General features: G+C 36.7%; 2 protein-coding genes across 2 annotated transcripts; both read left to right on the top strand.

Annotated features, from left to right (window-relative positions):
- Positions 1-117: 117 nt before the first annotated feature.
- Positions 118-4,615, top strand: LOC120076283 (protein SMAX1-LIKE 7-like; the record flags this gene model as incomplete). The annotated part of the gene is made up of 3 exons (XM_039030050.1): positions 118-1,256; positions 1,949-2,189; positions 2,524-4,615. Coding segments are annotated over 3 exons (3,306 nt in total), but the record flags the coding sequence as incomplete, so codon positions are not given.
- A 9,310-nt stretch (positions 4,616-13,925) lies between these two features.
- Positions 13,926-14,438, top strand: LOC120076282 (uncharacterized mitochondrial protein AtMg00810-like). Its single transcript, XM_039030049.1, has one exon. It carries the CDS (start codon positions 13,926-13,928, stop codon positions 14,436-14,438), a length of 513 nt encoding a protein of 170 aa, XP_038885977.1.
- Positions 14,439-27,879: the final 13,441 nt, after the last annotated feature.

Raw genomic sequence — 27,879 nt, 5'->3', positions numbered from 1 at the left:
AGAATCTATGCCATGCTCAAACCTCTATCTATACCTGTTGATGTTGTAAAATGCCTTCTCAAGGGTATGGCCCACACCTGTCTCTTATACACATCTAGATGTGTATAAGAGACAGGCTTAGCACCAGATGCGGCACACGCGCTTGACGAGGCGGTAGCAGTGGCGCGCCGCCGTGGACATGCTCAAACGACGTCACTTCACGCCATATCCGCCCTTCTCTCTCTCCCTTCCTCCGCCCTTCGCGACGCTTGTGCACGCGCCCGTAAAACCACCGCCTATTCTCCTCGTCTTCAATTCAAAGCACTCGAGCTCTGTCTCAGCGTCTCTCTTGATCGAGTCCCTTCCACTCAAATCTCCGATGACCCTCCGGTTTCCAACTCCCTCATGGCCGCCATTAAGCGCTCTCAGGCCAACCAGCGCCGCCAGCCGGAGAATTTCCATTTGTATCACCAGCTATCTCACCAGTCCTCCATTGCTTGCGTCAAAGTCGAGCTCCAGCATTTTCTTCTCTCCATTCTTGACGATCCTGTCGTCAGTAGGGTTTTTGGTGAAGCCGGATTCCGGAGCTCCGAAATTAAGCTTGCTATTATTCGCCCTTTTCCTCAGCTTCTTCGCTACACCTCTCGTGCTAGAGGTCCCCCTTTGTTCCTCTGTAATTTGATGGACTGTTCCGATCCCAATCGTCGGGGTTTCTTGTTTCCCCTTTCCGGATTTCGCGATGGAGACAACAACGAGAACAATCGCAGAATCGGAGAGGTTTTGGGAAGAAACAGAGGAAGGAATCCCCTGCTTGTCGGAGTATCTGCTTACGTTGCGCTCAAGGGTTTCATGGAAGCTGTTGAGAAACGGAACGACAATTTCTTGCCGGAGGAATTGGCTGGTGTGAGAACTATTTGTCTAGAGAACGATTTCTCTAGGTTTTTGTCTGAGAATTACGAAATGGGGTCTTTGAATATGAGATTTGTGGAAGTTGTTCAGATGGTGGAGCAGTCGCCGGAGTCTGGATTGATAGTGAATTTCGGAGATTTGAAGGCATTTGTCAGCGATAATTCTACCGATGATCGAGCAAGCCATGTTGTTGGCCAATTGAAAAAGTTGGTCGACGTTCACGGTGATAAAGTTTGGCTGATCGGCGCCGCTGCAAGCTATGAGACTTACTTGAGATTTGTGACTAAATTTCCTTCCATCGAGAAGGATTGGGATTTGCATCTTTTGCCCATCACTTCTCTCAAACCTGAATCATATCCCAGGTCCAGGTCAGTCTTTATATCTTTCTTGGAACTTGATTTAAAATTTTCATAAAGACATTCTTGTTCATGAATTTTAAGGATTACGTTTATTTTATTGTTTCTTAAAAGTCAATACTGGTGGTAGTTCAAATATGATAAACACCTGGAGGGAGAAGGGCAGTTGTCTCATTTTGCATCACTCTCTTTTTCTCTTTTATGATCTAATCTACCTTATACATGGACATTCTTGCCTTTTCATGGTGAAATTTAATTATTTACAAATTAACATGTTTTGTTGTGTGGTTTTCTATTGTTTAGGATCTCTAGAGGAGCACCACTTAAATTTTATTAAAACAAGATTGCTGATGGCATGTTGTCTCATATCTCTTAAGTTTTTTTTTTTTTTTCTTTTTCCTTTTTTAATTACAAGTTTTGGAATGAACCTCAACTTTACAGATCATAAGTCACTTTAAAAAAATAATTCACATAGAAATCTGGTGATCATTCTTTAGATATCATAGAAATATTGTTGATATGAATATGAATTTAAATAAATATAGATGATGAAGATTCAACTTACTTAAGAGGTATTAACTATTTAATTAGTACCTCAAATATCGATGGGATTTTTTTTTCTTCCTGAGAAGAAGCTAACCCTTTTTTCCCCCATTTTCTGTTTCATTTTAATTTTGGAATCTTGGATCTATTGATCACTGCAGTTTGATGGGATCATTTGTACCACTTGGTGGATTCTTTTCCACTCCTGATGCAAGTATCCCTTTGAATGGTTCGTGCCAACATCCTTCCCGCTGTCTTCAATGTGACAAAAGCTGTGAAGACGAAGTAATTGCTGCTTCAAAGGGTGTTTTTACTCCGCCTCTTGCCGAGCAGTACCAATCTAGCCTGTCTTCTTGGATGCAAATGACTGAACTTAGCAACTTCGATGCATTTGATGTGAAGGTGAGTGTTTGCTTTCAAATTTAATCTCAGTTTATAAAGGACTCCAGTATTTTGATTTATGAAATATAAGTCTATGGCAGTGCATTTCATGTTCTAAGATATGTTTGTTTCATATAGAAGCTGTTCTAAGATATGTTTGTTTCAGATAGAAGCTATACACTTATCTATTTCAATTCTGTTTATATTGCGCACTCTTCATGGTGCTTTGGTAATTGTGGATTTTGATAACAACCAATTTCTCTTTACTTACGGTTGTGAAAACTGATATGTAGTTTAGTTTAGAGAATCCTCTGCATTTCTTGTGTAAAAGCTAGTTCATACGTCTTCAGTGCAGACCAGAGATGATGGACTGGTACTGAGTGCCAAAATTGCAGGGTTCCAAAAGAAATGGGACAATATATGCCAGCGTCTTCATCACGGTCAACCATTAAAAGAAGCACCCATGTTTCCGACGGTTGTGGGATTCCAAGTCAGTGAAGATAAAAGGGAAGATGCAGCTGTCATCAACTGCAGCAGCAGTGCCTGTGTTTCATCACACAAGGATTCATCCGCAGATTTGAACTCCAGAAATTTCATGGATTTGCCCAAGATTTCTCTCTCGAGATCAAACACATTTCCTTTATCTGGCAAGGCGAGTAATGAGAATTTCCTATCCAAACTTCAGGAAGAAACACCTAAAACTGAAGATCTCGAGTTAGGGGGTCGCAACTCTCCTTTCAGCCTGTCTATTTCCAGTGTGGATGATGAAAATCGAACATCCTCCCCGTCTGCAGGTTCTGTCACGACAGATTTAGGATTGGGGATAGTTTCTTTGCCTACCAGTTATAAGCTGAAGAAACCATTAAATCCTAATAGCGCAGACTTTCCATCTGACTTATCAGGCTGCTGCTCTACAAATGTTGATTTAGTTAATGGTAAAGTCTGTAATGGCTTCACCCCATCTTCATCCTGTTCCAGCCCTGAACAAAGAGGACAGATGAATGCTATGGATGTCAAGACACTCTTTCGATTGCTGAAGGAAAGAGTTTTCTGGCAAGATCAGGCTGTGAGCATCATTAGTCAAACAATATCCCAACGCCAAACAAGAAGCGATAAACGCCATGGATCTAATTTGAGAGGGGATATATGGTTCAACTTTGTTGGTCCTGATAAGTTTGCTAAAAAACAAGTCGCTATTGCACTTGCTGAGATATTGTATGGCAATAAGGATCAGTTCATTTGTGTTGATTTGAGTTCCCAAGATGGGATGATCAATCCCGATACGCCACAAATGAGAAGTTACAATGCAGAATTCAGAGGGAAAACTGTTCTGGATATCGTCGCTGCTGAATTGAGAAAGCAACCCTTATCCATTGTTATGCTTGAAAATGTCGACAAGGCTGAACTTCTTGATCAAAATAGATTGTCAAAAGCTATTCAAACTGGTAAACTCTCAGATCTGCAAGGAAGAGAAGTTAGCATTAAAAATGCGATATTCGTGACGTCGTCAACATCGTTTATTACAGATCATCGAATAACTTTTCCCAACAAGCAAATGTCCAAGTATTCTGAAGAAAGACTCTTGAAAGCTAAAAGTTGGCCATTGTGCATAGAAGTTGCTTCGAGCTTTGGAGATCAAACAAACCGAAGCAAGACGGTCTCTGATACAGAGAGAAAGAGCATCCTTAACCCCTTTTTTATGAGCAAAAGGAAGCTTAATGTCATAGATGAATCTTCAGATCAGCATGAAATATCTGAAATGGTGAAACGGAGTAATAAGATGCCAATGTCCAACAAATACCTGGATTTGAATCGGCCTGCAGAAGAGAATGCCCGGCATGATATTGATGATGATTGCCCTGATAACGACTCCACTTCTGAGATCTCCAAAACATGGTTACAAGATTTTTGTAACCACATTGATCAAGCAGTAGTGTTCAAGCCATTTGATTTTGATGATCTAGCTGAGAAAATTCAAAAGGACGTTAAGAAGATCTTCCACAGTGTGTTTGGCCCAGAATTCATGCTTGAGATCGACTCAAAGGTCATGGAACAATTGCTTGCAGCTGCTTATATTTCATATGGGAACAGAGATGTTGACGATTGGATGGAGCAAGTACTAAGCAGGAAATTCTTAGAAGTCAAAAGAATACACATACTCTCTTCTTATTCCATTATCAAACTTTCCACATGTGACCAGGAGCTTTCATTGGAGGAAAAAACAGCAGAAGTCTGTCTTCCCCAGAGAATCATTTTCAATCTGAAGTCGTGTTCTAGCTAAGATGTAAAATGTAGTGTCATGTAATCTAGTAAAACCTTGCCTAGCCTGTAAATCCCATAATTTTGTTGGGTTTTCTTTTTCCAGGTTATGTTCTGTAAGATATGATATTTAGTTGCGTGATGAAGTTCAGCAAGTTATAAGCCATTCACCATTGTTTTTGCTTGCATTCTTTCCTCTCACTTTGACGTTTAGATTTCAACGAATTCAACAAGGATTTGCATCGCAAATACCATTAACTAGAGATTGAACCCTGTTTAATATTTTACTCTTTGCATTGATTCTAGCCTTTGTTTGATAGAACCATCAACCTTTAAGAATATAATCATTCGAAATGAGAAGTAAATACAATTAATTAGAAAACACAAGACAACCCATCGGAGAATCAGCTGTCCATGTCTTTTTCAGGAGCTAGAGACATGTACATCAAGTATATCAATTAGTAGGTTCCCTTCTGATTCATTGGGCAATCTCACCATTATGTCTTGAAAAGGACTCAACAAATACATTTTAATATGAGATTTTGAGTTCTAATGACCTACCATGTGATCTTTAGATACACAGTTGTTTATCCAGTAAGTTACACGTATAATGACAGTTATACTACACTATACTTGGAAGAAAATCGAAAAATTACAATAATTTATATTATTAAGACGCTTTAATTATATGATGATACATTAATACATGATATGATACATTATTCATTTTTGTCTTAGCTGGATCTGTGATTTCGAGACTTCACAATAAAGGTGCTAGTGGATGATGTTCAACTCACTAATTCCTCACGTTAGATAAACTATATCTGATATTCTAGAAGGACAGTATGGTTAAGTATATATTTAGGATTGTTAAAATATGGTATATTTTTCCTAAGCGCATTTTTGTCTTTTCACAATGTGTCTACTGATTTAGGGTTTTGGGCCTATTTATATCTTGAGTCTGTGGTACTGTGTAGATGTAACAAAATTAATAAAATCTCTCTATCGTGGTTTTTTCTTCATGATCTAGGGGTTTCCACATAAAATCTTGTCTTCTTTCTTCTTCCCTCTATTTTTCAATATGGTATTAGAGTTAGATGATGAAACCCTAGCTGGGATACAAGAAATTAAATCATCAACCCTAGCAGATGATGGGAATATGACAGAAGCCTCAACCAATGCTACAATTTAAGCCATTGTCGATCGATACCTCCGGTTTATTCTCGGCCCGATGCAGGCACAGTAGCTGATCGGAATCAGTTAGGTCGCGTTGCCTGAGCTTCAACCAATTGGAACCCACCCAGATGAAACTGTCCAGCCGGGAGCTTCTTCAGCCACGCTGTTTCTGCAGCCGATCGAGTCTCCAGCCGTGTTCCAACCAATCGGGTCCAGTGCAGCTTCGAGCGTCCCAGCCTCCTTCCAGTCGATCAGGTCCAACAGTGATCAATGGGCACTTCTGGATTTCGAGCATTCCAGCCGCGCCGGGTGATCTCGCCTTAGCTGCCTCCTTCGGTAGGTTTCTGGTTTTGGTGCCCTTTTCCTCTGCCCAGCCGCATTGCAACCTGTTCCTCCAGCCCAGCTGTAGCTTTATTCAGCCATACCCACAACTGGAGCTTCGTTTTCTGGTTCATATGGGCAGAAGCATCCCATGACAACACCATATATTACCCCTTAGCATGGGTCAATCGGTTATGGCAGTCCCGTTGGAATCCAACAATAGTTAGCAAGTTTTCAGCAACAGAATGCATCGCTTGGGGTGGTCTTTGGGACCACGACGAATTTTCAGACAAATTCCAATCCAGGTTTATCTTTTAGTCTTCTATTGTATTTGAAACATCCGATAATAGCTTTCTCTAATTTACCTACTGGAAGTATTTTTTCTTCTGTGGAGAGTTCTGCAGGGATAACCATAGGAGAGAAACTAAATGGCCAGAATTATTTCTCCTGGTCTCAATCCGTCAAAATGGTTCTCGAGGGGTGACATAAGTTCGGATATCTGACCGATACCGAGACCAAAACTTAGGGATCCTCAGGAGCGTGTTTGGAAGGGAGAGGACTCTCTCCTCCGTTCAATTCTGATTAACAGCATGGAACCTCAGATCGGAAAGCCCCTATTCTATTCAGCTATTGCACGAGATACTTGGGAGGCGGTCCAAAAGCTATATTAAAAAAGGCAGAACGCTTCACATCTGTATACATTACAGAAATAGGTCCATGAATGCAAGCAAGGGACCATGGATGTGACTTTCTACTTCAATAAATTGTCTCTGCTATGGCGGGAGATGGACTTATGTCGCGAAATTGTTTAGAATTGCTCATGTGGCAGCGAGGTTCAGTATTTGAAGATTGAGGAAACTGGCCGTGTTTACGACTTCCTGGCTGGCTTAAACTCAAAATTTGACACTGCTCGAAATCGAATATTGGGACAAAGGTCGATTTCGTCTCTTATGGAGGTCTGCTTTGAGGTCCGATTAGAGGAAGATAGAACGAGTGCAATGAATAGTTCCGTAGTTACTACTGTGGATTCTATTGCTTTTGGGGTTAAATCCTCTAGGTCTGATAATGAAAAATAGAATGGTAAAACCCCTCCGATTTGTGAGCACTGCAAAAAACTATGGCACACAAAGGATTAATGCTGGAAAACTACATGATCGGCCTTCGAATGGCAAACATCGTCCTCCGAATGATAAGTCAAAGTCTGGCCAAGCTCTTATGAGTGAATCTGTTGATGTTGCTGTTGGGTTTTATGTCCTAAAACTCGTGGTTTGTAAACAATAAACTTCTGTAAATCGATAAAGTTGTTATTGAATATATGAATTACTTATTTCGTTTTAGAAATAAATCCAATAAACTAAAAGATTCATGACTACTACATGAGTACTTGAATTTTATGTGGAGACATAAAAGTGGCTCAGGCTCGAGTAAATAGTCAAAATGATTTATAGTATACGAATAAGATTGGGTGCCTTATTCTAGTAACACTATTGGATGTGACCCACTCTGTAATTGTCACGATTTGTTATAAAGTGTTACAAACAAAGTGATCCTGACTCGTTCATGTATTGACATGAGGAGCAGGGGCGTCCTATGCAATGAGTTTTCATAAGATCAGACCAAGAATTAAGCCCCTCTTACTTTATAACGTTGTTTACTGTTTAAGACTGACTATTTTAAAGCGATGACCTAGATAACTTGAACTTAATCCTGAGTTAACTATGAACTCCTATTTATTCGGGATTATTCTTAAATTTGCATAGGTGAGGGTTGGCTCAATAGCCCCGATTCAATAAGCCTCCCATTTCAGGGGTAAGACCGGATAGATAACTGGGGATATAGGATGCACGACGGAATTCACTCCTACCCATTTTTAGGGATAGTAAAGAGGCTATTCCCTTAAGTGTTGACTCTGAATCTTGAACAAGGGGCTTCACCCTCTCATTGGCTCAAGAGGGACTCGGTTTAATGATTGGATCACAAATCAATTTTTCATTAGAGGGCTAGTGGGACTTAAGGAGCAAGATGCAATCTCGAGGGTAAAACAGCTTTTGACCTAGTCGTTATTACGAACAACCTGTGAAGGGTTAACTTACTAATCATAGTTATATCGAGTGGATATAATATATCTATAGTGAGGGGAGTGCAACTACTGGGCTAAATTTCGTAGGGACCTGTAGTTTGTAAACACTTGTATGAACAAACATTTTGTGATTTATAATATATGACATTTTATTCACTTCTGTCTATGAAATATATGATATTTTATTTACATTAACCACAAACCAATAAACTAAGATCCATGATTATCATTGTAACTTAAATATGTATGTGGAGACATATAAGTGGATCGTGTCTAAGTGATAATTTAAATGGTTTGTAGTATATGGATAAGGCCGGGTACCTTATCTTGGTGACACTACGAGTATGGCCTGCTTTGTAGGTATTACAAATGTTGTAAATTACTATAAATGATCTGATCCTAATCATTCATGTATTAGACATGCGAGCAGGGATATTCTACACAAAGAAGTTTGTATAAGATCACCATGAAATGTTTAGTCTTGTTATATAATGTTGCTCATAATTGAGGCTTTCATTTCACTAGGATGACCATAGGTAACACGACCTTAATCCTGAGTGAGTTGTGAACTTCTGCCTATGAGGGCGGTCCTTTGATTTGCATGGGTGAGAGTGGCCAGATCGCCGACTCAACAAGCGTACCATTTTGGGGATTCGTTAGATTGGGGAGCTGGGAACTCAACTGCACAAGATGGAATTCACTCTTTCCCGGAAGCAGGGGTAAGTAGATAAATTGCTCCCTTAAGGTCTGATTCCGGGTCATGAACAATGTGGCGCAAAACCACTCTTAGCCCAAGAGGGGTTTAGTCATAGTGGGACTATGATCTATTGTTCATTAGAAGGATCAGTGGTACTTAAGGAGTAAGATGTAACTACAAGGACAAAATGGTAAATTGGTCAAATTGTACTTACGAGCAATTTATGTAGGGTCATCATATTGTTGATTGGTTATATCCAATGGACACAAAAATATATCTGTAGTGCGAAGAGTGCAGTTGTTAGTCTTTAGTGGAGCGTCCGACAGTTAACGGATGGTGGATAATGTGATTAAAGAGTTTAATCAGTTATTCACGTACCGTTGGAGCTTCACTACAGTTTCATAAGATTTCCTTGGTAGCTTAATGGATTTAAGTTGAGAATCAGTTTTTAGGTTAATTTGAAATGTTCAAATTAATAAGAGGGAATTTGATTATATATGATATAATTAAGTTAATTCAATTATATATGATATAATTGATATAATGTATTTGATATATTATTGTTTAATTGGAGGAGCTAATATTTGAATATAATTCAAATATATTTTCTATGAATTAGATTCATAGTTATTAGTTTTAATATAAATATGATTTATATTAAATGTCATAAAACAGAAAAAGAGAACTATGGTTTATATATTGTATATAATGCAATATTAAAACTATAGGTTATAAATATAATATGATAAGTTAGTTATTGTATTTATTTATATTTATTAATTATATGATAATTAACTCCTTTTCTTCTTAATAACCACCCTTAGTGGGTAGTTATTTGGTTTTATGGAAAAAGTGGGATAAATGAAAATAGTTTTCTAATTATTCCAGAGAAAGACAGTATTAACAATTGAGTTGCTACACGATTACTTGAGAGACTATACGATAGCCTCATTATCTACACGATCGAGTAAGCTTGTCTATGCGATAAACTTCATCATTTACACGACAGTGTTATTCTCTTCTCGATCGTCTTCCTCCTCCACACCAAACTTCCCTCGAACCAAAATTAGCCAGACCTCACCACTCATGGATTCTCACATCGAGAATACGAAGGTCACCAAGTGGTAGTGTCCTATTTGGTTCGAGGATCGAGTTGCTGCTTGCTACTTGTTCGAGGAACGTTCTAGTTGTTCGACGCGTTCGTGAACAAGTTGGATCGAGGGATTACTTGAAGAACGATTCTTCAAAGGTATAATCTCTTAATCCTTTGTTTTATTTTCAAAATCTTGTTGTAATTTAATATTTATACATAATCTGTTCTGTTTGACTGTAAATGTTTGCGTTCAATCACAATGGGATTTGGACGATCCACTTCCGCTCAAAGGTTCTCTGTAAACGAAGTTTCTTCAACCCGGTAGTTAACGAATGGTAGTTCATTAGGTTAAAGAGTTTAGTCGATTAATCGTGGATCGTTGGAGCCCATGATCTGTAGGTCCATGAGGTCCCCCTACTAGCTCATATCAGACTAAACCTTAGAACAGTGTGGCGAACGAATTTGAAGTATTTAAATTCAGTTTTTGGAGCAAAGCGATAAATATATACGATATATTTAATCTGTTTAATTTTGAATTAAACATAAAGAGAGAGAAAATAGGAGATATTTAAATAAGATTTAAATATCAAGATTATGAATAGGAATTCATATAAATTAGGATTAGTGTCGGATTTAATAGTGAATTAAATTAATTAAATTATTTAATATAAATTTAACTTTGAAATTAATTTTGTAATTAAATGGTATTGGTCAAAATTGCATTAAAAGTCAAATTGTTGACTAGGTCAAAAATGCAATGGAAGTCAAATTGTTGATTTCTGATTTTTGAAAGTAAAAAAGTCAAATTTATTGACTTTGGAATTTGAGAGTCAAACTTTGACCAAGTTAATGGAAAGATCCAACATTTGTGAGTGGGACATTTCAACTATTAAATTGCTAAGTGGTGTCTTCATTTGAAGACACTTGCCCCACTAAATCCTACTTTGAGTTAGTGGATTTTTTAATGTCAAATTCTCATCAAACTCAAAATTGCATGTTTTGCATGTAATGGTCTTTAAAAGGGAGTGTTTTTTTAATTTAAAAAACTCTTGGACATAGTGGAATTGGATGAGATCATGTGATAATCTCTTAAAAATTTTCTCTCTGAGTCTTAACCTTTTTCCTCTCCAAATTAGTCAGTCACCGGATCCCATCACCCCGTTCTAAGGCTGGAGAATAGTCGAAAAGACTCTCGTGATGGTCTACGAACCGTTCGTGAGGAGATTGGAGCTAATCTGGAGAAGATTCAAAGTCTACAAATGTTGTATTCTTTTTCCCCTTTTATTTGTTATATTATTGTATGCTTCTCCTTTATAATTAACCTAATTAGAGTACTTTAGATCCGTTTCTTCCATTGCCTATGTGTTCATTCCATCAGCTGCTTCGCAATCTCAGGTGGCCAGTCCAGCTGACTCAGGTACTGTTGGGATCGGTGCAATTGTCCAATCAGGTACTTCTCAATCCTTTAGTTTCTTTATTGAGGGAAACAAATCATAGATCTTAGATTCAAGAGTGACCAATCACTTAACTGGCTCATCTGATCAATTCCTCTCCTATTCTCCTTGTGCTGGAAATGAGAGAATTCGAATTGCAGATGGGTCCTTTGCTTCTGTTGCATGGAAAGGTAATTTGTCTCCATTTTAGGGATTGGTTTTACAGAATGTGTTGCATGTGCTAAAGATTTCCTACAATTTGTTATCTATAAGTAAAATAACTAGAGATTTAAACTACAAAGTTATTTTCTCACCAGATACTATTTCTTTTCAAGACTTGAGCTCGAGGACGACAATTGGCACTGCCCGGCATGACATGGGTCTCTATTTCCTTTCCAATGATGCTTCTTTTAGGAGTTTGTCTAGGACTAGTTTGTTATCGTCATTTACTATTTTTGAAAAGGATTATTTGTTATGACACTTTCGACTTAGACACCTAAGCTTTCAATATATGAAGTACTTGTTTCCCCACTTGTTTTGTAATGTAGATGTTTCTTCTTTGTCTTGTGATATTTGTATACGTGCAAAACAGACTAGGGTTAACTTTGCTTCTCAGCCGTATAAACCTTCCCAACATTTCCAATTGATCCATAGTGATGTTTGGGGTCCTTCCACATCACTACCTTGTCCGGCAAACGTTGGTTTGTCACTTTTATTGATGATCACACCCGTCTTACATGGGTGTTTCTTCTCACTGATAAATCAGAAGTGACGTCTACTTTTCAACAGTTTTACTCTACGGTTGAAACCTAGTTTAATGCTAAGATTTCCATTCTTTGGAGTGACGATGGACGGAAGTTTGTTAATCACACCCTTTGTGAGTTTTTGACTTCGAAAGGCATCGTCCATCAAAATTCGTGTGCTTACACTCCTCAACAAAATGGGGTGGTTGAATGGAAAAATTTCCATCTTTTTGAGGTTGCTTGATCTCTTATGATTCATGCATCTCTATGCTCGTATCTATGGGGGGATTCTGTACTCACTGAGCTCACCTAATCAATCGAATGCCCTTTCGTGTTCTTAAATTCCAAACACCCCTTGTGTGTTTTAAAGAATCTTTCTTCTCCACAGGTCTTTTTCCGGATGTTCCTCTCCGGGTGTTTGGGTGTACCGCTTTTGTTCATAACCACGATCCTCACCAAACTAAATTCACTCCTTGTGCCCAAAACTGTGCATTTGTCAACTATCCGCTTCATCAGCGAGGTTATAAGTGCTTTCATCGATCCTTTAGGAAGTACTTTGTCACTATGGATGTTACGTTTCTAGAGGATAAACCCTTCTTTCCAATTAGTCCTCTTTAGGGGGAGACCATTGGTGAAGAGGCTAACTCATCCACATATTCTATGCCTATAGACCTCCTTTCTGAGCCTATCCCATATACAAATTGCCCTGTCCTTCCTACGCAATAAGTGCCCTAGATAACATTCTACAGGAAGAATCTTAGAAAGGAAATAGTTGTCCTGTCGCTCCATCGAAAATTGTCCAAGAATGAGAACTGGCACCAACTCAAGGCACCTCTGTTTCTGATGGTGGGTCTGAAAGTAAAAATGAGTGTGTTGAGGGTGATGTGGTTAATGAGATGATTTCAGACGAGGTCGAGATTATGGATGGTGATAATATACCAAGAGGTACTCAGGAGACTGAAAACTTGCAACATAAGGACAAACATGGGCCTCGTCACCGCTCTTGTACTAATAAGCAAATTGAAAAATCAGGTGACTATGATGTTACTCTTGATATGCCAATAGCCTTACGGAAAGGAACTAGATCGTATACCAAGCATTCTATGAATAGTTTCTTGTCTTACAATAACTTGTCTTTAGGGTTTAAGGCTTTTACTACCAACCTGGATACTGTGATGATACCAACCAATGTGTATAAGGCCATGGAAATTCCTGAGTGGAGAGCTGCTGTTATGGAAGAGATGTGAGCCCTTGAAACAAATAAGACTTGGGATCTGGTTGTAATTCTTAAAGGTCATAAAACCGTCGGGTGCAAGTGGATGTTCACTGTTAAATATAAGTCTGATGGGACTCTTGATAGGTACAAGGCCAGATTGGTTGTGAAAGGGTTTACTCAAACATATGGAGTTAATTACTCGTAAACCTTCTCTCCAGTGGAAAAGCTTAACACGATTCGAGTTCTTCTCTCAATTGCTATTAACAGAGACTGTCCCTTACATCAACTAGATGTAAAGAATGCGTTCCTGAATGGTGAATTAGAAGAAGAGGTTTATATGAGTCTTCCTCGTGGTTTTGAAGCACGTTTTGATAATCGAGTCTGTAGACTGAAGAAATCCCTATACAGATTAAAGCAGTCTCCAAAGGCTCGGTTCAATAGATTTACTACCTTTGTTAAGTCCCAAGGGTTTGTTCAATGGCATTCTGATCATACCTTGTTCACTAAGAAACCGACATCAAGGAAGGTATCCATTATGATTGTCTACATTGATGATATCGTTTTGTCAGGTGACGATACAACAGAGATTGTCAAGTTGAAACAAAGGATAGTAGATGAATTTGAGATAAAAGACCTTAGTAGTTTGAGATATTTTCTTGGGATGGAGGTAGCAAGATTGAAAGAAGGAGTATCCGTCTCTCACTGAAAGTATACTCTGGACTTGTTAAAAGAAACAGGAATGACTGGGTGCAAACCTTCTGATACTCTTATTGAAGTCCATAGCAAACTGGGAGATTCTGATGAAGGGGTTCCTGTAAAGAAAGAAAGGTATCAATGTCTCATGAGGAAATTGATTTACCTATCTCGTACTAGACCTGATATATCATATGCTATTAGTTTGGTTAGTCAGTTTATGCAAGCTCCTTATGAGAGATACATGGAAGCTGTTACTCGAATTCTGAGGTATTTGAAGTCTACTCCAGGAAAAGGCTTAATGTTAAGGAAACATGAAAAAAGGTGCATTGAGGCTTACACTGACTCAGATTGGGTTGGCTCTGTTATGAATAGAAAATCCACTTCAGGGTACTGTACTTTTATGTGGGGAAATTTGGTTACCTGGCGGAGTAAGAAACAAGGGGTTGTTGCTAGGAGTAGCGCTGAAGCTGAGTACAAGGCTATGAGTCTGGGAATATGTGAAGAAATATGGTTGAAGAAGGTTCTGATCTTGCTCAGGACAGTTATGGTCCCATGAAACTTTACTGTGATAATAAGGTTGTCATCGGTATTGCCAACAATGCAGTGCAACACGATAGGACTAAACATGTGGAGATTGACAGACATTTTATCAAAGAAAAACTGGACAGTGGTAGTATTTGTATTCCTTACATCCCTTCAAGCCAATAGATTGTTGAGGTTCTCACCAAAGAATTACTAAGACAGAGCTTTGATGCTTGTGTTAGCAAGTTGGGTCTTATTGATATCTACGCCCCAACTTGAGGGGGAGTGTTGAAATATGGTGTATTTGCCCTAAGGGAATTTTTTTCTTTTCACAATGTGTCTATTGATTTAGGGTTTTGGGCCTATTTATATCTGAGTCTGGGGTGTTGTGTAGATGTAACAAAATTAATAAAATCTCTCTATTGTAGTATTTTCTTCCTAATCTAGGGTTTTCCACGTAAAATCTTGTCTTCTTTCTTCTTCCCTCTATTTTTCAATAAGGATAACTCTATAAACAAAACAAATTTGGATCAAAATGTGATGTCGGTATTATAAGTTTAACTGTTTTTTGAGAAGTTGATTTCTTAAATTCTTACATCATCATATTTAGGTTTTTGTGTTTGTACCGGACGATGACATTCCTTAGTTTAGATTTTAATTGATATAACTCTCAAAGTCTAAAAGGTATAAATTTATATATTTATTAAATTTTTTTACACTCTTGGATGTGTGCTATGTAAGAACAATAACTGTAGTAGTTTTAGGCTCTTTTATATTGATTAAATTATATATGTTTTTTCTTTGATATTTTACCAAAAAAATGAAATAATGTTGAGAATTTGAGGAGCACAACAGTGCACAATGAGAATACAGATATGAAGAATATATAATATAATAATAATATATAATAATAAATAAATATTAAAATAAATATAATATAATAATAATATATAAATATATAAGATAAATAAATAAATAACAAAAACTATATAAAATAACAAAGAATTAATTTCTCCACTTTCTCCAATCTTTTTGGATTGATCACAAATATGTATGTGTCTTTCAAAACTCACCAAATGCCACTATTTACAGGCAATTTGACAAGTAGGAGGTGGATAACATGGAGACTAATAGTGTTAGTCATGAGACACATGGACAACACATGGGGTAATGGATAAGTGACACATGACCAATGGACACTAATAATGGGGATCTATATTACACCTAATTTAACATATTTATAATACTCCCCCTTAGATGCCCATTAAATATGAAATATGCCTCATTAAAACCTTACTAGGAAAAACCCCTCTCAGAAAAAAAATCCTAGTGAAGGAAAAAGAGTACAGATTCATATAAGTTCATACTCTTAAAAAGTATATTTACTTCCCTTCATGGACACATTACTTGAGATTTCTGAGTCACCGTTTTCCAATGTTATACACTAGTTTTTCAAAGGTTGCACTAGGTAATGCCTTTGTAAATAAGTTTGCCAGCTTATCTTTCAAAAAAAAGAAAATTTGTATAGTGATGTCGCAATTTTTTTCAAGATCATGAATGTAGAAAAGCTTCAGTGAAATATGTTTTGTTCTATTTGAAGGAACTGTGAAGTTCTATGGCGGAAGCACTTTAACCCAATTTTTATTTTCACAGAACAATGAAATTACATAACTCAATTTATGCAATTAGTAAAGAATTGTAATGAATATAAATGCTTATTGATCCTTGTTGCTTCTGCTGCATGATGATATACTCTTACAATTGGTATCCAGAGCATCATATAAGCATTCAATTCGGTTTAATTTTGGTGTAGTGGGTGTTTTTTCATGAGATATATGAAATTGATGTACTGATATAGTTTTCTGAGTTTTGGCATTTTATTTCTCTTTAATTTCTTAATTAAATTTACAATTGGCTCTTGATTTATGAGCTTATTTGTGTTATCAAGAGTCTATAATTTATTTGGAGACATTAGAGTTGAAGAAATAAGTGAAGAAGGTCGAGTTACAGATTCTAGTTTTTCAGCTTCTGCTCAAAAATCGTCGTTGAGGTTTAAATGCTAAAAGATCATCTAGCTCCAGACGCTAAAAGATGACAAGAAGCGCTATGCGATGGTGTTAAGCAATCGTTTAGCTCTACCCAAGCACTAAACAATGGCACTATGTGATATATGGAAGACACTGAGCGATCGTGTACTTCTGCCTGAAACTAAGCGATCGTGTTAAGACGATAGACTTCAGTTCTACACGATCAACCTTAGTGAGATTTTGAGCTTGGATCGAGAGTAGCCAGTTCGACCGATTTTCTCAAGGTCCAGTCCGATTCAGCCTTAAAGGGTTTTTGGCTGGTTCGGCTCAGACGTTTCTGGTTCGATTAGACTTATCCAGTCCGATTCAAGTTGCTTGGGTTCGGTTTGGAGCGGTTCGAGCGGTTCAAAGACAGTTTTGAAGTTGTTTGTAATAATTAGGCTTTTGTTTGCTTGTTTATGCCAAAACTAAAACCATATCAGTTAGTGCTTAATTGTTTATGCATGTGATGTATGTAATAATTAAATAAATCATGTATGTGCATACAGTATGCCATGTAGATTTAAAACCCCACCATAGGAAGCATGTTACATGCATTGAAAGTATGTTATAAATGTTATAATATATAGTATGCATGTTAGGGTTATATTTAATATAATGGTTATATTAGATATTGAATGACTATGTTGAATGTTGTGGATGTTTAGCATATCTAAAATTTTGTAAGTTATTATAAAGTTGGGTTAGATGTTTAAAATCCATAACAAAGAACAATTGCATGCTCACTTAGGTTAACAACTAGTTTTAACCGTTAAAATAGATTGTTACCTTATAACATTTGGTTACAAACTCAAATCGGTTCATAAACCTGTCTAAGGCTGTGGGTACTTACGTTGATGGTTTACGGAACACCTCCTACCTGGGGATTATGACCGAAAGATTGAGTGTTGTTAACTGATTTTATGAGCTTGCATGAGCAATATGAGGTAATAAAATGGTTTATCACCTAGACATTGTAGGTTAAAATCCAATTATAAGCGTTATACTTGGATAAACCACTTATACTTAGGTTGTTTAAATTTAGCCGTTATATATAAGTAAATACCCAAACATATAGAACACTTCAGTGGGAGATTAACAATATATTCGATATATAGTTATTAGCTCTCACGTCCTTAAGAGTTCACACCGTGAGATCCATGCTCGGCTTCATGTCACTTTTACAGCGATTGCTCCATTTGGAAAGTGTTTGCATGGATCAATAATAAGGTGAATGAGGGAAGTAATTCATAGTAAGTGGGTGAAGGAAATGTGTCAACATTGTCCTATGGTCTTCTCCATTAATTTCAACCGTGAGATTCCTATGTTGCGCTTGCTGTCGTTTTTAGGCGGCACTAGCTAGTCGTTAACCACGGCGATCCCCTCGGAGGGTTGTAACATAGGATTCAGAACAACCCAAGCTTTATTAAAATGAATAGGGTCTTATAGTTCCATCTTGGGTATTGTCTTCTATTTCGGGGGCATATTCATACCGTTCTATAAGGTCTGAAAATGGTGGGTCACACTTATAAGAATTACTAATTGTTAGTAAAGATCTTGACCGAAAACGATAACCAAAAGAACTATAGGAGCAAAGAGTTATTCTAATATAGTATTTGGTCAAGAACTGTCTTGCTTCTGTGAAGGAATTCTTGACTGCCCCTCGGTAGCAATTGTTCTAAATCACTAAAGTATTGTTGCAAATAAATACAGATTTATTGGGTACTTTATTATTTTGCTAAAAATAGATTTAGATGCATATTTAATAGAGTTTGTTTAAAATGTTTCAGCAATGTCGAATTCAATCATACAATTGCTAGCTTCCGATAAATTTAATGGTGAGGAATATTCAAATTGGAAATCGAACATCAATACGATATTAGTTATGGATGATCTGAGGTTTGTGTTGACAAAGGAATGTCCTCCGGTTTCCAGTTCAACAACAAACCAAAATGTTCGATACATCTATGATAGTTGCGTAAGGGCTAATGAGAAAGCTCGGGCCTATATCTTAGCAAGTATATCTGATGTACTTAATAAGAAACATGAGGTTATGCCCACCGCCCGTGAGATAATGGTGTCACTTCAGGAGATGTTCAGGCAACCGTCATCCTCTATTCAACATGAAGCCATTAAGTATGTCTACGTTACGCACATGGATGGAACCAATGTAAGAGAACATGTTCTCGATATGATGGTTCATTTTAATGTTGCGGAGGCTCATGGGGCGATGATAGATGAGATGAGTCAAGTAAGTATGATATTGGAATCTCTCTAAGACAGTTATCTTCCATTCAGGACAAATGCTGTTATGAACAAAATTACTTATAATTTGACCACACTGTTTAATGAGTTACAGACATATCAGTCAATGATGAAGCTGAAGGAAAAAGAAATAAATGTTATTTCAAAACCTAAGAAGTTTTATAAAGGGTCTACGTCTGGAACGAAACCCACTGACGATAAGAAGTATGTTCCTTCTTCTTCGAAAGACAAAACCGTACAAATGAAGAAGAAAGGAAAAAGGAAATAGAAAGCCACTGCTAAGAAAAACAAAAATAAAACTGCCAAAGGAAAATGTTTCCATTGCGGAGAAGTTGGGCACTGGAAACGTAACTGCCCAAAGTATTTGGCTGAAAAGAAAGCAAAAAAGGCAAAACAAGGTAAATCTGATTTACTTATTGTTGAAACATGTCTAGTGGAGAATACTCACCTTACCTGGATATTGGATTTAGGCACCGCTAATCATATTTGCACTTTTATATAGGAAACTAGTTCTTAGAAAAGATTTTCTAAACAAGAAATGACTTTCAAGGTTGGAACGGATGAAGTCATTTCAGCTTAAGCAGTGGGAGATGTCGAGTTGTTTTTTGGAGACTCTTTTATCTTACTTGTGAATGTATTTTATGTACCTAAGATGAAAAGAAACTTGATCTTCATTTCCTGTCTGCTAGAAAATATGTACAGAGTACCTTTTGAATGTAATAAAGTGTTTGTTTATTCAAGAGGTGTTCATATTTGTTCTGCAAGACTCGAAAATAACTTGTATATATTAAAACCAACTGAAGCAAGAGCCATTTTAAATATAGAGATGTTTAAAACGATTGAGACTCATAATAAGAAGTGGAAAATTTCTCCTAACGCCTATCTTTGGCACCTCAGACTTGGTCACATCAATCTCAAGAGGATTGAGAGATTGGTAAAAAGCGACCATTTAAATCAGTTAGAAGATAGTTCTTATCAGTATTTCGTCAGTTTTATTGATGATTACTCTAGATATGGCTACGTTTACTTAATCAGTCATAAGTCTGAAACTCTTGAAAAGTTCAAAGAATTTAAGGTTGAGACAGAAAATTTATTAAGTAAAAGAATCAAAACACTTCGATCTGATCAAGGTGGTGAGTATATGGATTTACAATTCTAGAACTATCTAGTAGATCATGGAATTCAATCCCAGCTTACAGCACCTAGAACACCACAATAAAACAGTGTTGCAGAAAGGAGAAATTGAACCTTGTTAGACATGGTTCGATCTATGATGAGTTATGCTCAGTTACCTTACTTTTTTTGGGGGTATGCAGTATATACTACAGTATTTATTCTAAACATTGTTCCTTCAAAAAGTGTTTCGGAAACATTGTATAAATTATGGAAAGGACGCAAAACGAGTTTACGTCATTTCCATATCTGAGGTTGTCCAGCACATGTGTTGGTACAGAATCCTAAGAAATTGGAAACACGTTCGAAATTATGTCTTTTTGTAGGATACCCCAGAGAAACAAAAAGAGGATTGTTTTATGATCCCCAAGAAGATAAAGTATTTGTATTAAAAAATGTTACATTCTTGGAAGAAGATCATATAAAAAATCATCTGCCTCGCAGTAAACTAATATTGCAAGAAATGACTAAAGATGCGATAGAAACATCGACAAGAGGTGTTGATCAAGCTGGTCGATCAACAACTGTTGGTGTCCCGACACGTCCATCCCAAGAGTTGAGGATGCCTCGACGTAGTGAGAGGGTTATTCAACAACCTGAACACTATATGGGTTTAATAGAAACTCAAAACATCATACATGATGATGGTTTGAAGGATCCATTAACCTTTAAGAAGGCAATGGAGGATGTTGACAGGGAACAGTGGATAAAAGCAATGGACGATGAAATGGAGTCTATGTACTTCAACTCTGTCTGGGAACTTATAGATCAACGATATGGGGTTACACCTATAGGTTGCAAATGAATCTACAAGAGGAAACAAGACCAAAGTGGCAAGGTGCAAACCTATAAAGCCATACTCGTGGCAAAAGATTTTACCCAAAGAAAATGGGTTGATTATGAAGAAACTTTTTCTCTAGTTGCCATAATAAAGTCAATAAGAATACTTCTTTCCATTGCCACATATTATGACTATGAGATATGGCAAATGAATGTCAAGACAGTTTTTCTGAATGGCAATCTTGATGAAAGTATTTTTATGTCTCAGCCAGAAGGGTTCATCGAAAAAGGACAAGAACAGAAAGTCTGTAAGCTTAATCGATCCATTTATGGATTGAAACAAGCATCCAAATCTTGGAATATAAGGTTTGACACTACGATCAAATCTTATGGCTTTGAACAGACTGTTGACAAACCTTGTGTATACAAGAAGATAGTCAACAAGACTGTAGCATTCTTATTTCTTTATGTTGATGATATCTTGCTCATTAGGAATGAGACAAGTATCCTTGCTGACATGAAGAGATGGTTAGAAACACAATTCCAAATGAAAGATTCGGGTGATGCTCAATATGTTCTACAAATATAGATCTTTTGGAATCGAAAGACTAGAACATTTGCACTATCTCAGGCATTTTATATTGACAAGATGTTGTCGAGATATAATATGTAAAATTCCAAAAAAAGGTATGTTACCTTTTAGACATGGAATTCATTTTTTGAAGGAACAATGTCCTAAGACACCTCAAGATGTTGAGGAAATGAAAAGAATTTCATACGCATCTGCAATTGGGAGTTTGATATACGCAATGTTATGTACACGCCCTGACATATGCTTTGCAGTTGGAATCATCAGCAGGTTCCAATCCAATCCGGGACACAGTCATTGGACTGCTGTAAAAAACATCCTCAAGTATCTAAGGAGAACGAGGGACTATATGTTTGTGTATGGATGTAAGGATTTGAGCCTTACAGGATACACTGATTCTGATTTCCAGACTGATGTAGATTCCAGAAAATCTACTTCAGGATCAGTTTTCACTCTCAATAGAGGAGCTATAGTTTGAAGAAGAATTAAGCAAAGTTGTAGCGCTGACTCCAAAATGGAAGTGGAATACATGGCTGTATGTGAAGCTGCTAAAAAAGCAGTTAGGCTATGCAAATTCTTGGCTGATTTGGAAGTAGTTCCAGATATGCACCTACCTATCACACTGTATTGTGACAATAGTGGTGTTTTGCCAACTCGAAAGAACCAAAGAGTCACAAACGTGGAAAACATATTGAAAGAAAGTATCATCTCATTAGAGAGATCGTACACCGAGGAGATGTGATCGTCACAAAGATTGCCTCTGAAGACAACCTTGCTAATCCATTTACAAAGGCCCTCTCAACTAAAGTGTTCGAGGACCACCTAGTTGGATTAAGACTCCGAGTAGTGTAATCTAGGGCAAGTGGGAGAATATCTATGATATTAGAGATGCCCTAGTTTATTGTATTTTCCCTTTATGTTTCTCAACATTATATTGTATATATTTGTTCTCACTAAAATTTTAGTCTAAGTGGGAGATTGTTGGGAATGTCCTAGAACTTATAGTTCATGTTAAACATTCTATTTAACAATAATAATAAGTTATTGATTTTGCATTCTATTATAAAAATCAAATAAACATATCCATGGCTATAGTCTAAATACTTTAACTTTATGTGGTGACATAAACAGGATCAAGTTAATAGTATATAGCCTAAATGGTCTAATAAGTATATGGATGAAATTGGGTATCTCATCCTGGTAATACTATTGCATGCGACCCACTCTGTAGTTGTTACAAAGAGTTGTAAAGTGCTACAAATGATGTGATCACAGATCATTCATGTTGAGATATGTGAGTGGGGGCATCCTATGCAATGAGTTTGCATATAGACTTGACCAGAAAATAGTCATTTTTCTTTATAACGACCATTTACTATTAAAACTGACTACTTCATTATTAAGTAACCTAGGTTAACTCGATCTTAATCTTGAGTTAGTTATGAACTCCTGTTTGTTCGGGATTATCCTTTGATCTACAAACAGTGAGAGTAGTCCAACAATATTGCTCAATAAGCCTCCAATTTTGAGGATAAGACCGGATGAATAGCTGGGGACATAGCCCTGCAAGATGGAATTCACTCCTACCCAATTTAAGGTTAGCGGATAGGTTGTTCTCTTAAATACTGATTCCAGGTCTTGAATAATCGGGGCCCCGCCTTCTCATGATGGAGAAAGAAATTATGAATCAAAATTATTCATTAGAGGGTCAATGGGAACTTAAGAAACAAAATGTATTTACAGGGGTAAAACGGTTATCTTGACCCAGCTGTGATTACGAACAACTTGTGAAGGATCTTACTGATTATGGTTATATCAAGTGGACATAATATATCTACAGTGAGGGGAGTTCAATTATGGGCTATAGTGGAGTGACCCATTAGTTAACGAATGAGGTTTAATTCGGTCTAATGAGTTTAGCCGATTAATCTCGGATTGTTGGAGCCCATGATCTATAGGTCTGTGAGATCCCCCTACTAGCTCGTAGATGGATAAGCTTTAGAGTAGCTTGATTAGTTCATTTGAAACATTCAAATTAGAATTAAATGGAATAGGAGAATTTATATTTAAATATGATTAATTTAATATTTGATATTAAATTAATTAGAATTATTTAAATAATTAATTATTAATTATTAATTTTATTAGAAAATTAATTTGTGAAATTAATTTTATAAAATTAATAATATTTCCAGTTTTAAAATCAAATTTGATTTATTGAAATCATTTGATGAAAGTAGGAAAATTGGAAAATACACAAAATGGAAAAATGGGTTTTTCCATTACCATCTTCAACTAGCTCACTCAAAAAACCATTCACTTTGTCTTCAATTACTCCAAGCATGAGCTGTATCTCATGCAGTCATCTTCTTTGCATGTTTACCTGCAGTAAATAAAGAAGATTGGAGTGGAATTGAGGTATGCAGTCAAAGAGATTTTAGAGAAAATTTCGTGTTGAAGAAAGAGTTCTTCAAACAAACTAGCGCAGTGATATTCTCCTCTAGTTTTCCATTGGTTCAAGCTATTCTTGAGTCCCACAACTCGTTCTAAAGCTCCAAGAGGATAGTGGGAAAGATCTTGAGGTGGTTCACAGTGAGTTTTGGAGAAGACAACTACTAAGGAACAAGATCTTGAAGAGTTCTACAAAGGTATGACTTCAAACCCTCTTATATTAAATGAGCATGCTTTAGTCTCTGCCAAAGTTAATAAATTAGAATGTTTATTGATCCTTACTGCTTCCGCTGCATGTTGATATACTGTTTCAATTCATTAGGGAGAAGCTCAGTGCACCAGTTTGTTTGAAGAACTCTTTCTTCAACATGAAATTTTCTCTAAAATCTCTTTGAATGCATGCCTCAAATTCACTCCAATCTTCTTTATTTATTGCAGGTGAACATGCAAAGAAGATGTTTTCATGAGATGCAGCTCATGCTTGGAGTAATTGAAGCCAAGGTAAGTGGTTTTTGTGTGAGCATGTTGAAGATGGTAATGGAAAAACCAATTTTGATTGAAGCCAAGGTAAGTGGTTTTTTTGTGAGCATGTTGGAATAATTAATTTCACAGCTGGGTCAAGATAACCGTTTTATCCCTGTGAATACATCTTGTTTTTTCAGTTTCTATTAACCGTCTAGTGAACAATTTTGATTCATAATACCCATGAATCAAGTCCTTTCTCTATCATGAGAAGGCGGGGCCCCAATTGTTCAAGACCTAGAATCAATACTTAAGAGAACAACCTATCTGCTAACCCTAGATCGGGTAGGAGTGAATTTCACCTTGCACGGTTGTGTCCCCAGCTATTCATCCAGTCTTATCCTCAAAATGGGAGGCTTATTGAGTAGTGCTGTTGGACTACTCAATACCCATTTATAGATCAAAGGATAATCTCGAAAAAAACAAGAGTTAATAGCTAGCTCAGGATTAAGATCGAGTTAACCTAGGTTACTTAATAAATGAAATAGTCAGGTTTAACAGTAAACGGTCGTTATAAAGAAAAGTGACTATTTTCGTGGTCCAGTCTATATGCAAACTCATTGCATAGGATACCCCCACTCACATGACTCAACATGAATAATCTGTGGATCACATCGTTTGTAGCACTTCACAACTCTTTGTAACAACTACAAAGTAGGCCGCATCCAATAGTGTTACCAGGATGAGATACCTAATTTCATCCATATACTTATTAGACCATTTAGGCTATATACTGTTAACTTGATCCTATTTATGTCACCACATAAAGTTAAAGTATTCAGACTATAACCATGGATATATTTATTGGATTTTCATAATAGAATGCAAAATCAACAACTTATTATTATTGATGAATAGAATGTTTAACATGAACTGCGAGTTTTAGGACATTCCCAATAATCTCCCACTTGGACTAAAACTCTAGTGAGAACAAATAATACAATATAATGTTGAGAAACAGAAAGGAAAAATACAATAAACTAGGGCATCTCTAATACCATAAATATTCTCCCACTTGCCCTAGATTACACTACTCGGAGTCCTAGTCCAACTAGGTGGCCCTCGAACACTTTAGCCAAGAGGGCCTTTGTAAATGGATTAGCAAGGTTGTCTTCAGAGGCAATCTTTGTGACAACCATATCTCTTTAGTGTACTATCTCTCTAATGAGATGGTACTTTCTTTCAATATGTTTTCCACGTTTGTGGCTCCTTGGTTCTTTCGAGTTGGCAACGACACCACTATTGTCACAATACAGTGTGATAGGCAGGTGCATATCTGGAATTACTTCTAAATCAGCGAAGAATTTGCGTAGCCATACTGCTTCTTTAGCAGCTTCACATGAAACTACATATTCCACTTCCATTATGGAGTCAGAAATACAACTTTGCTTAATGCTTCTCCAAACTATAGCTCCTCCATTGAGAGTGAAAACTAATCCTGAAGTAGATTTCCTGGAATCTACGTCAGTCTGAAAATCAAAATTAGTGTATCATGTAAGGAATATATCCTTAGGTTCATAATCAAGCATATAGTCCCTCGTTCTTCTTAGATACTTGAGGATGTTTTTTACAGCAGTCCAATGACTGTGTCCCGGATTGGATTGGAACCTGCTGATGATTCCAACTGCAAAGCATATGTCAGGGCATGTACATAACATTGCGTACATCAAACTCTCAACTGTATATACGTATTGAATTCTTGTCATTTCCTCAACATCTTGAGGTGTCTTAGGACACTGTTCCTTCGACAAATGAATTCTATGTCTAAAAGGTAACATGCCTTTTTTTTTAATTTTGCATATTATATCTTGACAACATCTTGTCATATAAGATGCCTGAGATAGTGCTAATGTTCTATTCTTTTGATTTCGAAAGATTTGTATTCCCAGAACATACTGAGCATCACCCAAATTTATCATTTGGAACGATGTTGCTAACCATCTCTTTACGCCAGCAAGGAAACTTGTTTCATTCCCAATGAGCAAGATATCATCAACATATAGAATTAAGAATGCTGCAATCTTGTTGACTATCTTCTTGTAAACACAAGGTTCGTCAACATTTTGTTCAAAGCCATAAGATTTGATCGCAGTGTGATACCTTATGTTCTAGGATCTAACAGAAATGTTCATTTCTTATAAAGTACATCAGATATACTTGCTAAGATATAGGCTCGAGCTTTCTCATTAGCCCTTACCCACCTATCATAGATATCCCCAACATTTTAGTTTGCTGTCGAACTGCCAACCGGAGGACGTTCCTCCGTCAACACAAACCTTATATCATCCACAACTAATATCGTATTGATGTTCGATTTCCAATTTGAATATCCATTACCATTAAATGTATCAGAAGCTAGCAATTGTATGATTGAATTCAACATTGCTGAAACATTTTAAAGAAACTCTATTAATTATGCATCTAAATCCATTTTTAACAAAATAATAAAGTACCCAATAAATCTTTATTTATTTGCAACGATAACTTAGTGATTTAGAAAAATTACTACTGAGGTTCAGTCAAGAATTCTTTCACAAAAGCAAGACAATTCTTGACCAAATAATTTATCAGAATAACTCTTTACTCCTATAGTTCTTTTGGTTATCGTTTTCGGTCAAGATCTTTAAACAATTAGTAATTCTTATAAGTGTGACCTGCCATTTTCAGATCTTATAGAAAGGTATGAATATGCCCCCGAAATAGAAGACAATACCCAAGACGGAAGTATAAGACCCTATTCATTTGACTGAAGCCTAGGATGTTCCAAATCCTATGTTACAATCCTTCGAGGGGATCGTCGCGGTTAACGACTAGCTAGTGTCGCCTAAAAACAATAGCAGGTGCAACATAGAAATCTCACGGTTCAAACTAATGAAGGAGACTGTAGGACAATGATGACACATTTCCTTTGTCCACTTACTATGAACTACTTCCTTCATTCACCTTGTTATTGACCCATGCAAACATTTTTCGAACGGAGCAATCGCGGTAAAAGTGACACGAAGCCGAGCATGGATCTCACGATGTGAACTCTCGAGGACGTGAAAGCTAATAACTATATATCGAATATATTGTTAATCTCCCACTAAAGTGTTCTATGTGTTTGGGTATTTACTTAAGTATAATGACTAAATTTAAACAACCTAAGTCTAAGTGGTTTATCCAAGTATAACGCTTATAATTGGATTTTAACCTACAATGTCTAGGTGATAAATCATTTTACTACCTCGAATCACTCACGCAAGCTCATAAAATCAGTTAGCAATGCTCAATCTATCGGTCATAATCCCCAGGTAGGAGTTGTTCTTTAAACCGTCAACTTAAGTACCCCCAGCCTTAGACAGGTTTATGAACCGATTTGAGTTTGTAACCAAATCTTATAAGCAAACAATCTATTTTAACGATTAAAACTAGTTGGTAACCTAAGTGAGCATACAACTGTTCTTTGTTATGGATATTAAACGTCTAACCCAAGTTTATAACAGCTTACAAAATTTTAAACATGCTAAACATCCACAACATTCAACAAAGGCATTCAATATCTAATATACCATTATATTAAATATAACTCTAACATGCATACTATATATTATAACCTTTTAGAACATACTTTCAATGCATGTAACATG

Source organism: Benincasa hispida, chromosome 4 (assembly GCF_009727055.1).
Source record: "Benincasa hispida cultivar B227 chromosome 4, ASM972705v1, whole genome shotgun sequence".
Classification (NCBI taxonomy): domain Eukaryota; kingdom Viridiplantae; phylum Streptophyta; class Magnoliopsida; order Cucurbitales; family Cucurbitaceae; genus Benincasa; species Benincasa hispida.
This window is presented reverse-complemented; position numbering and strand designations above follow the sequence as displayed.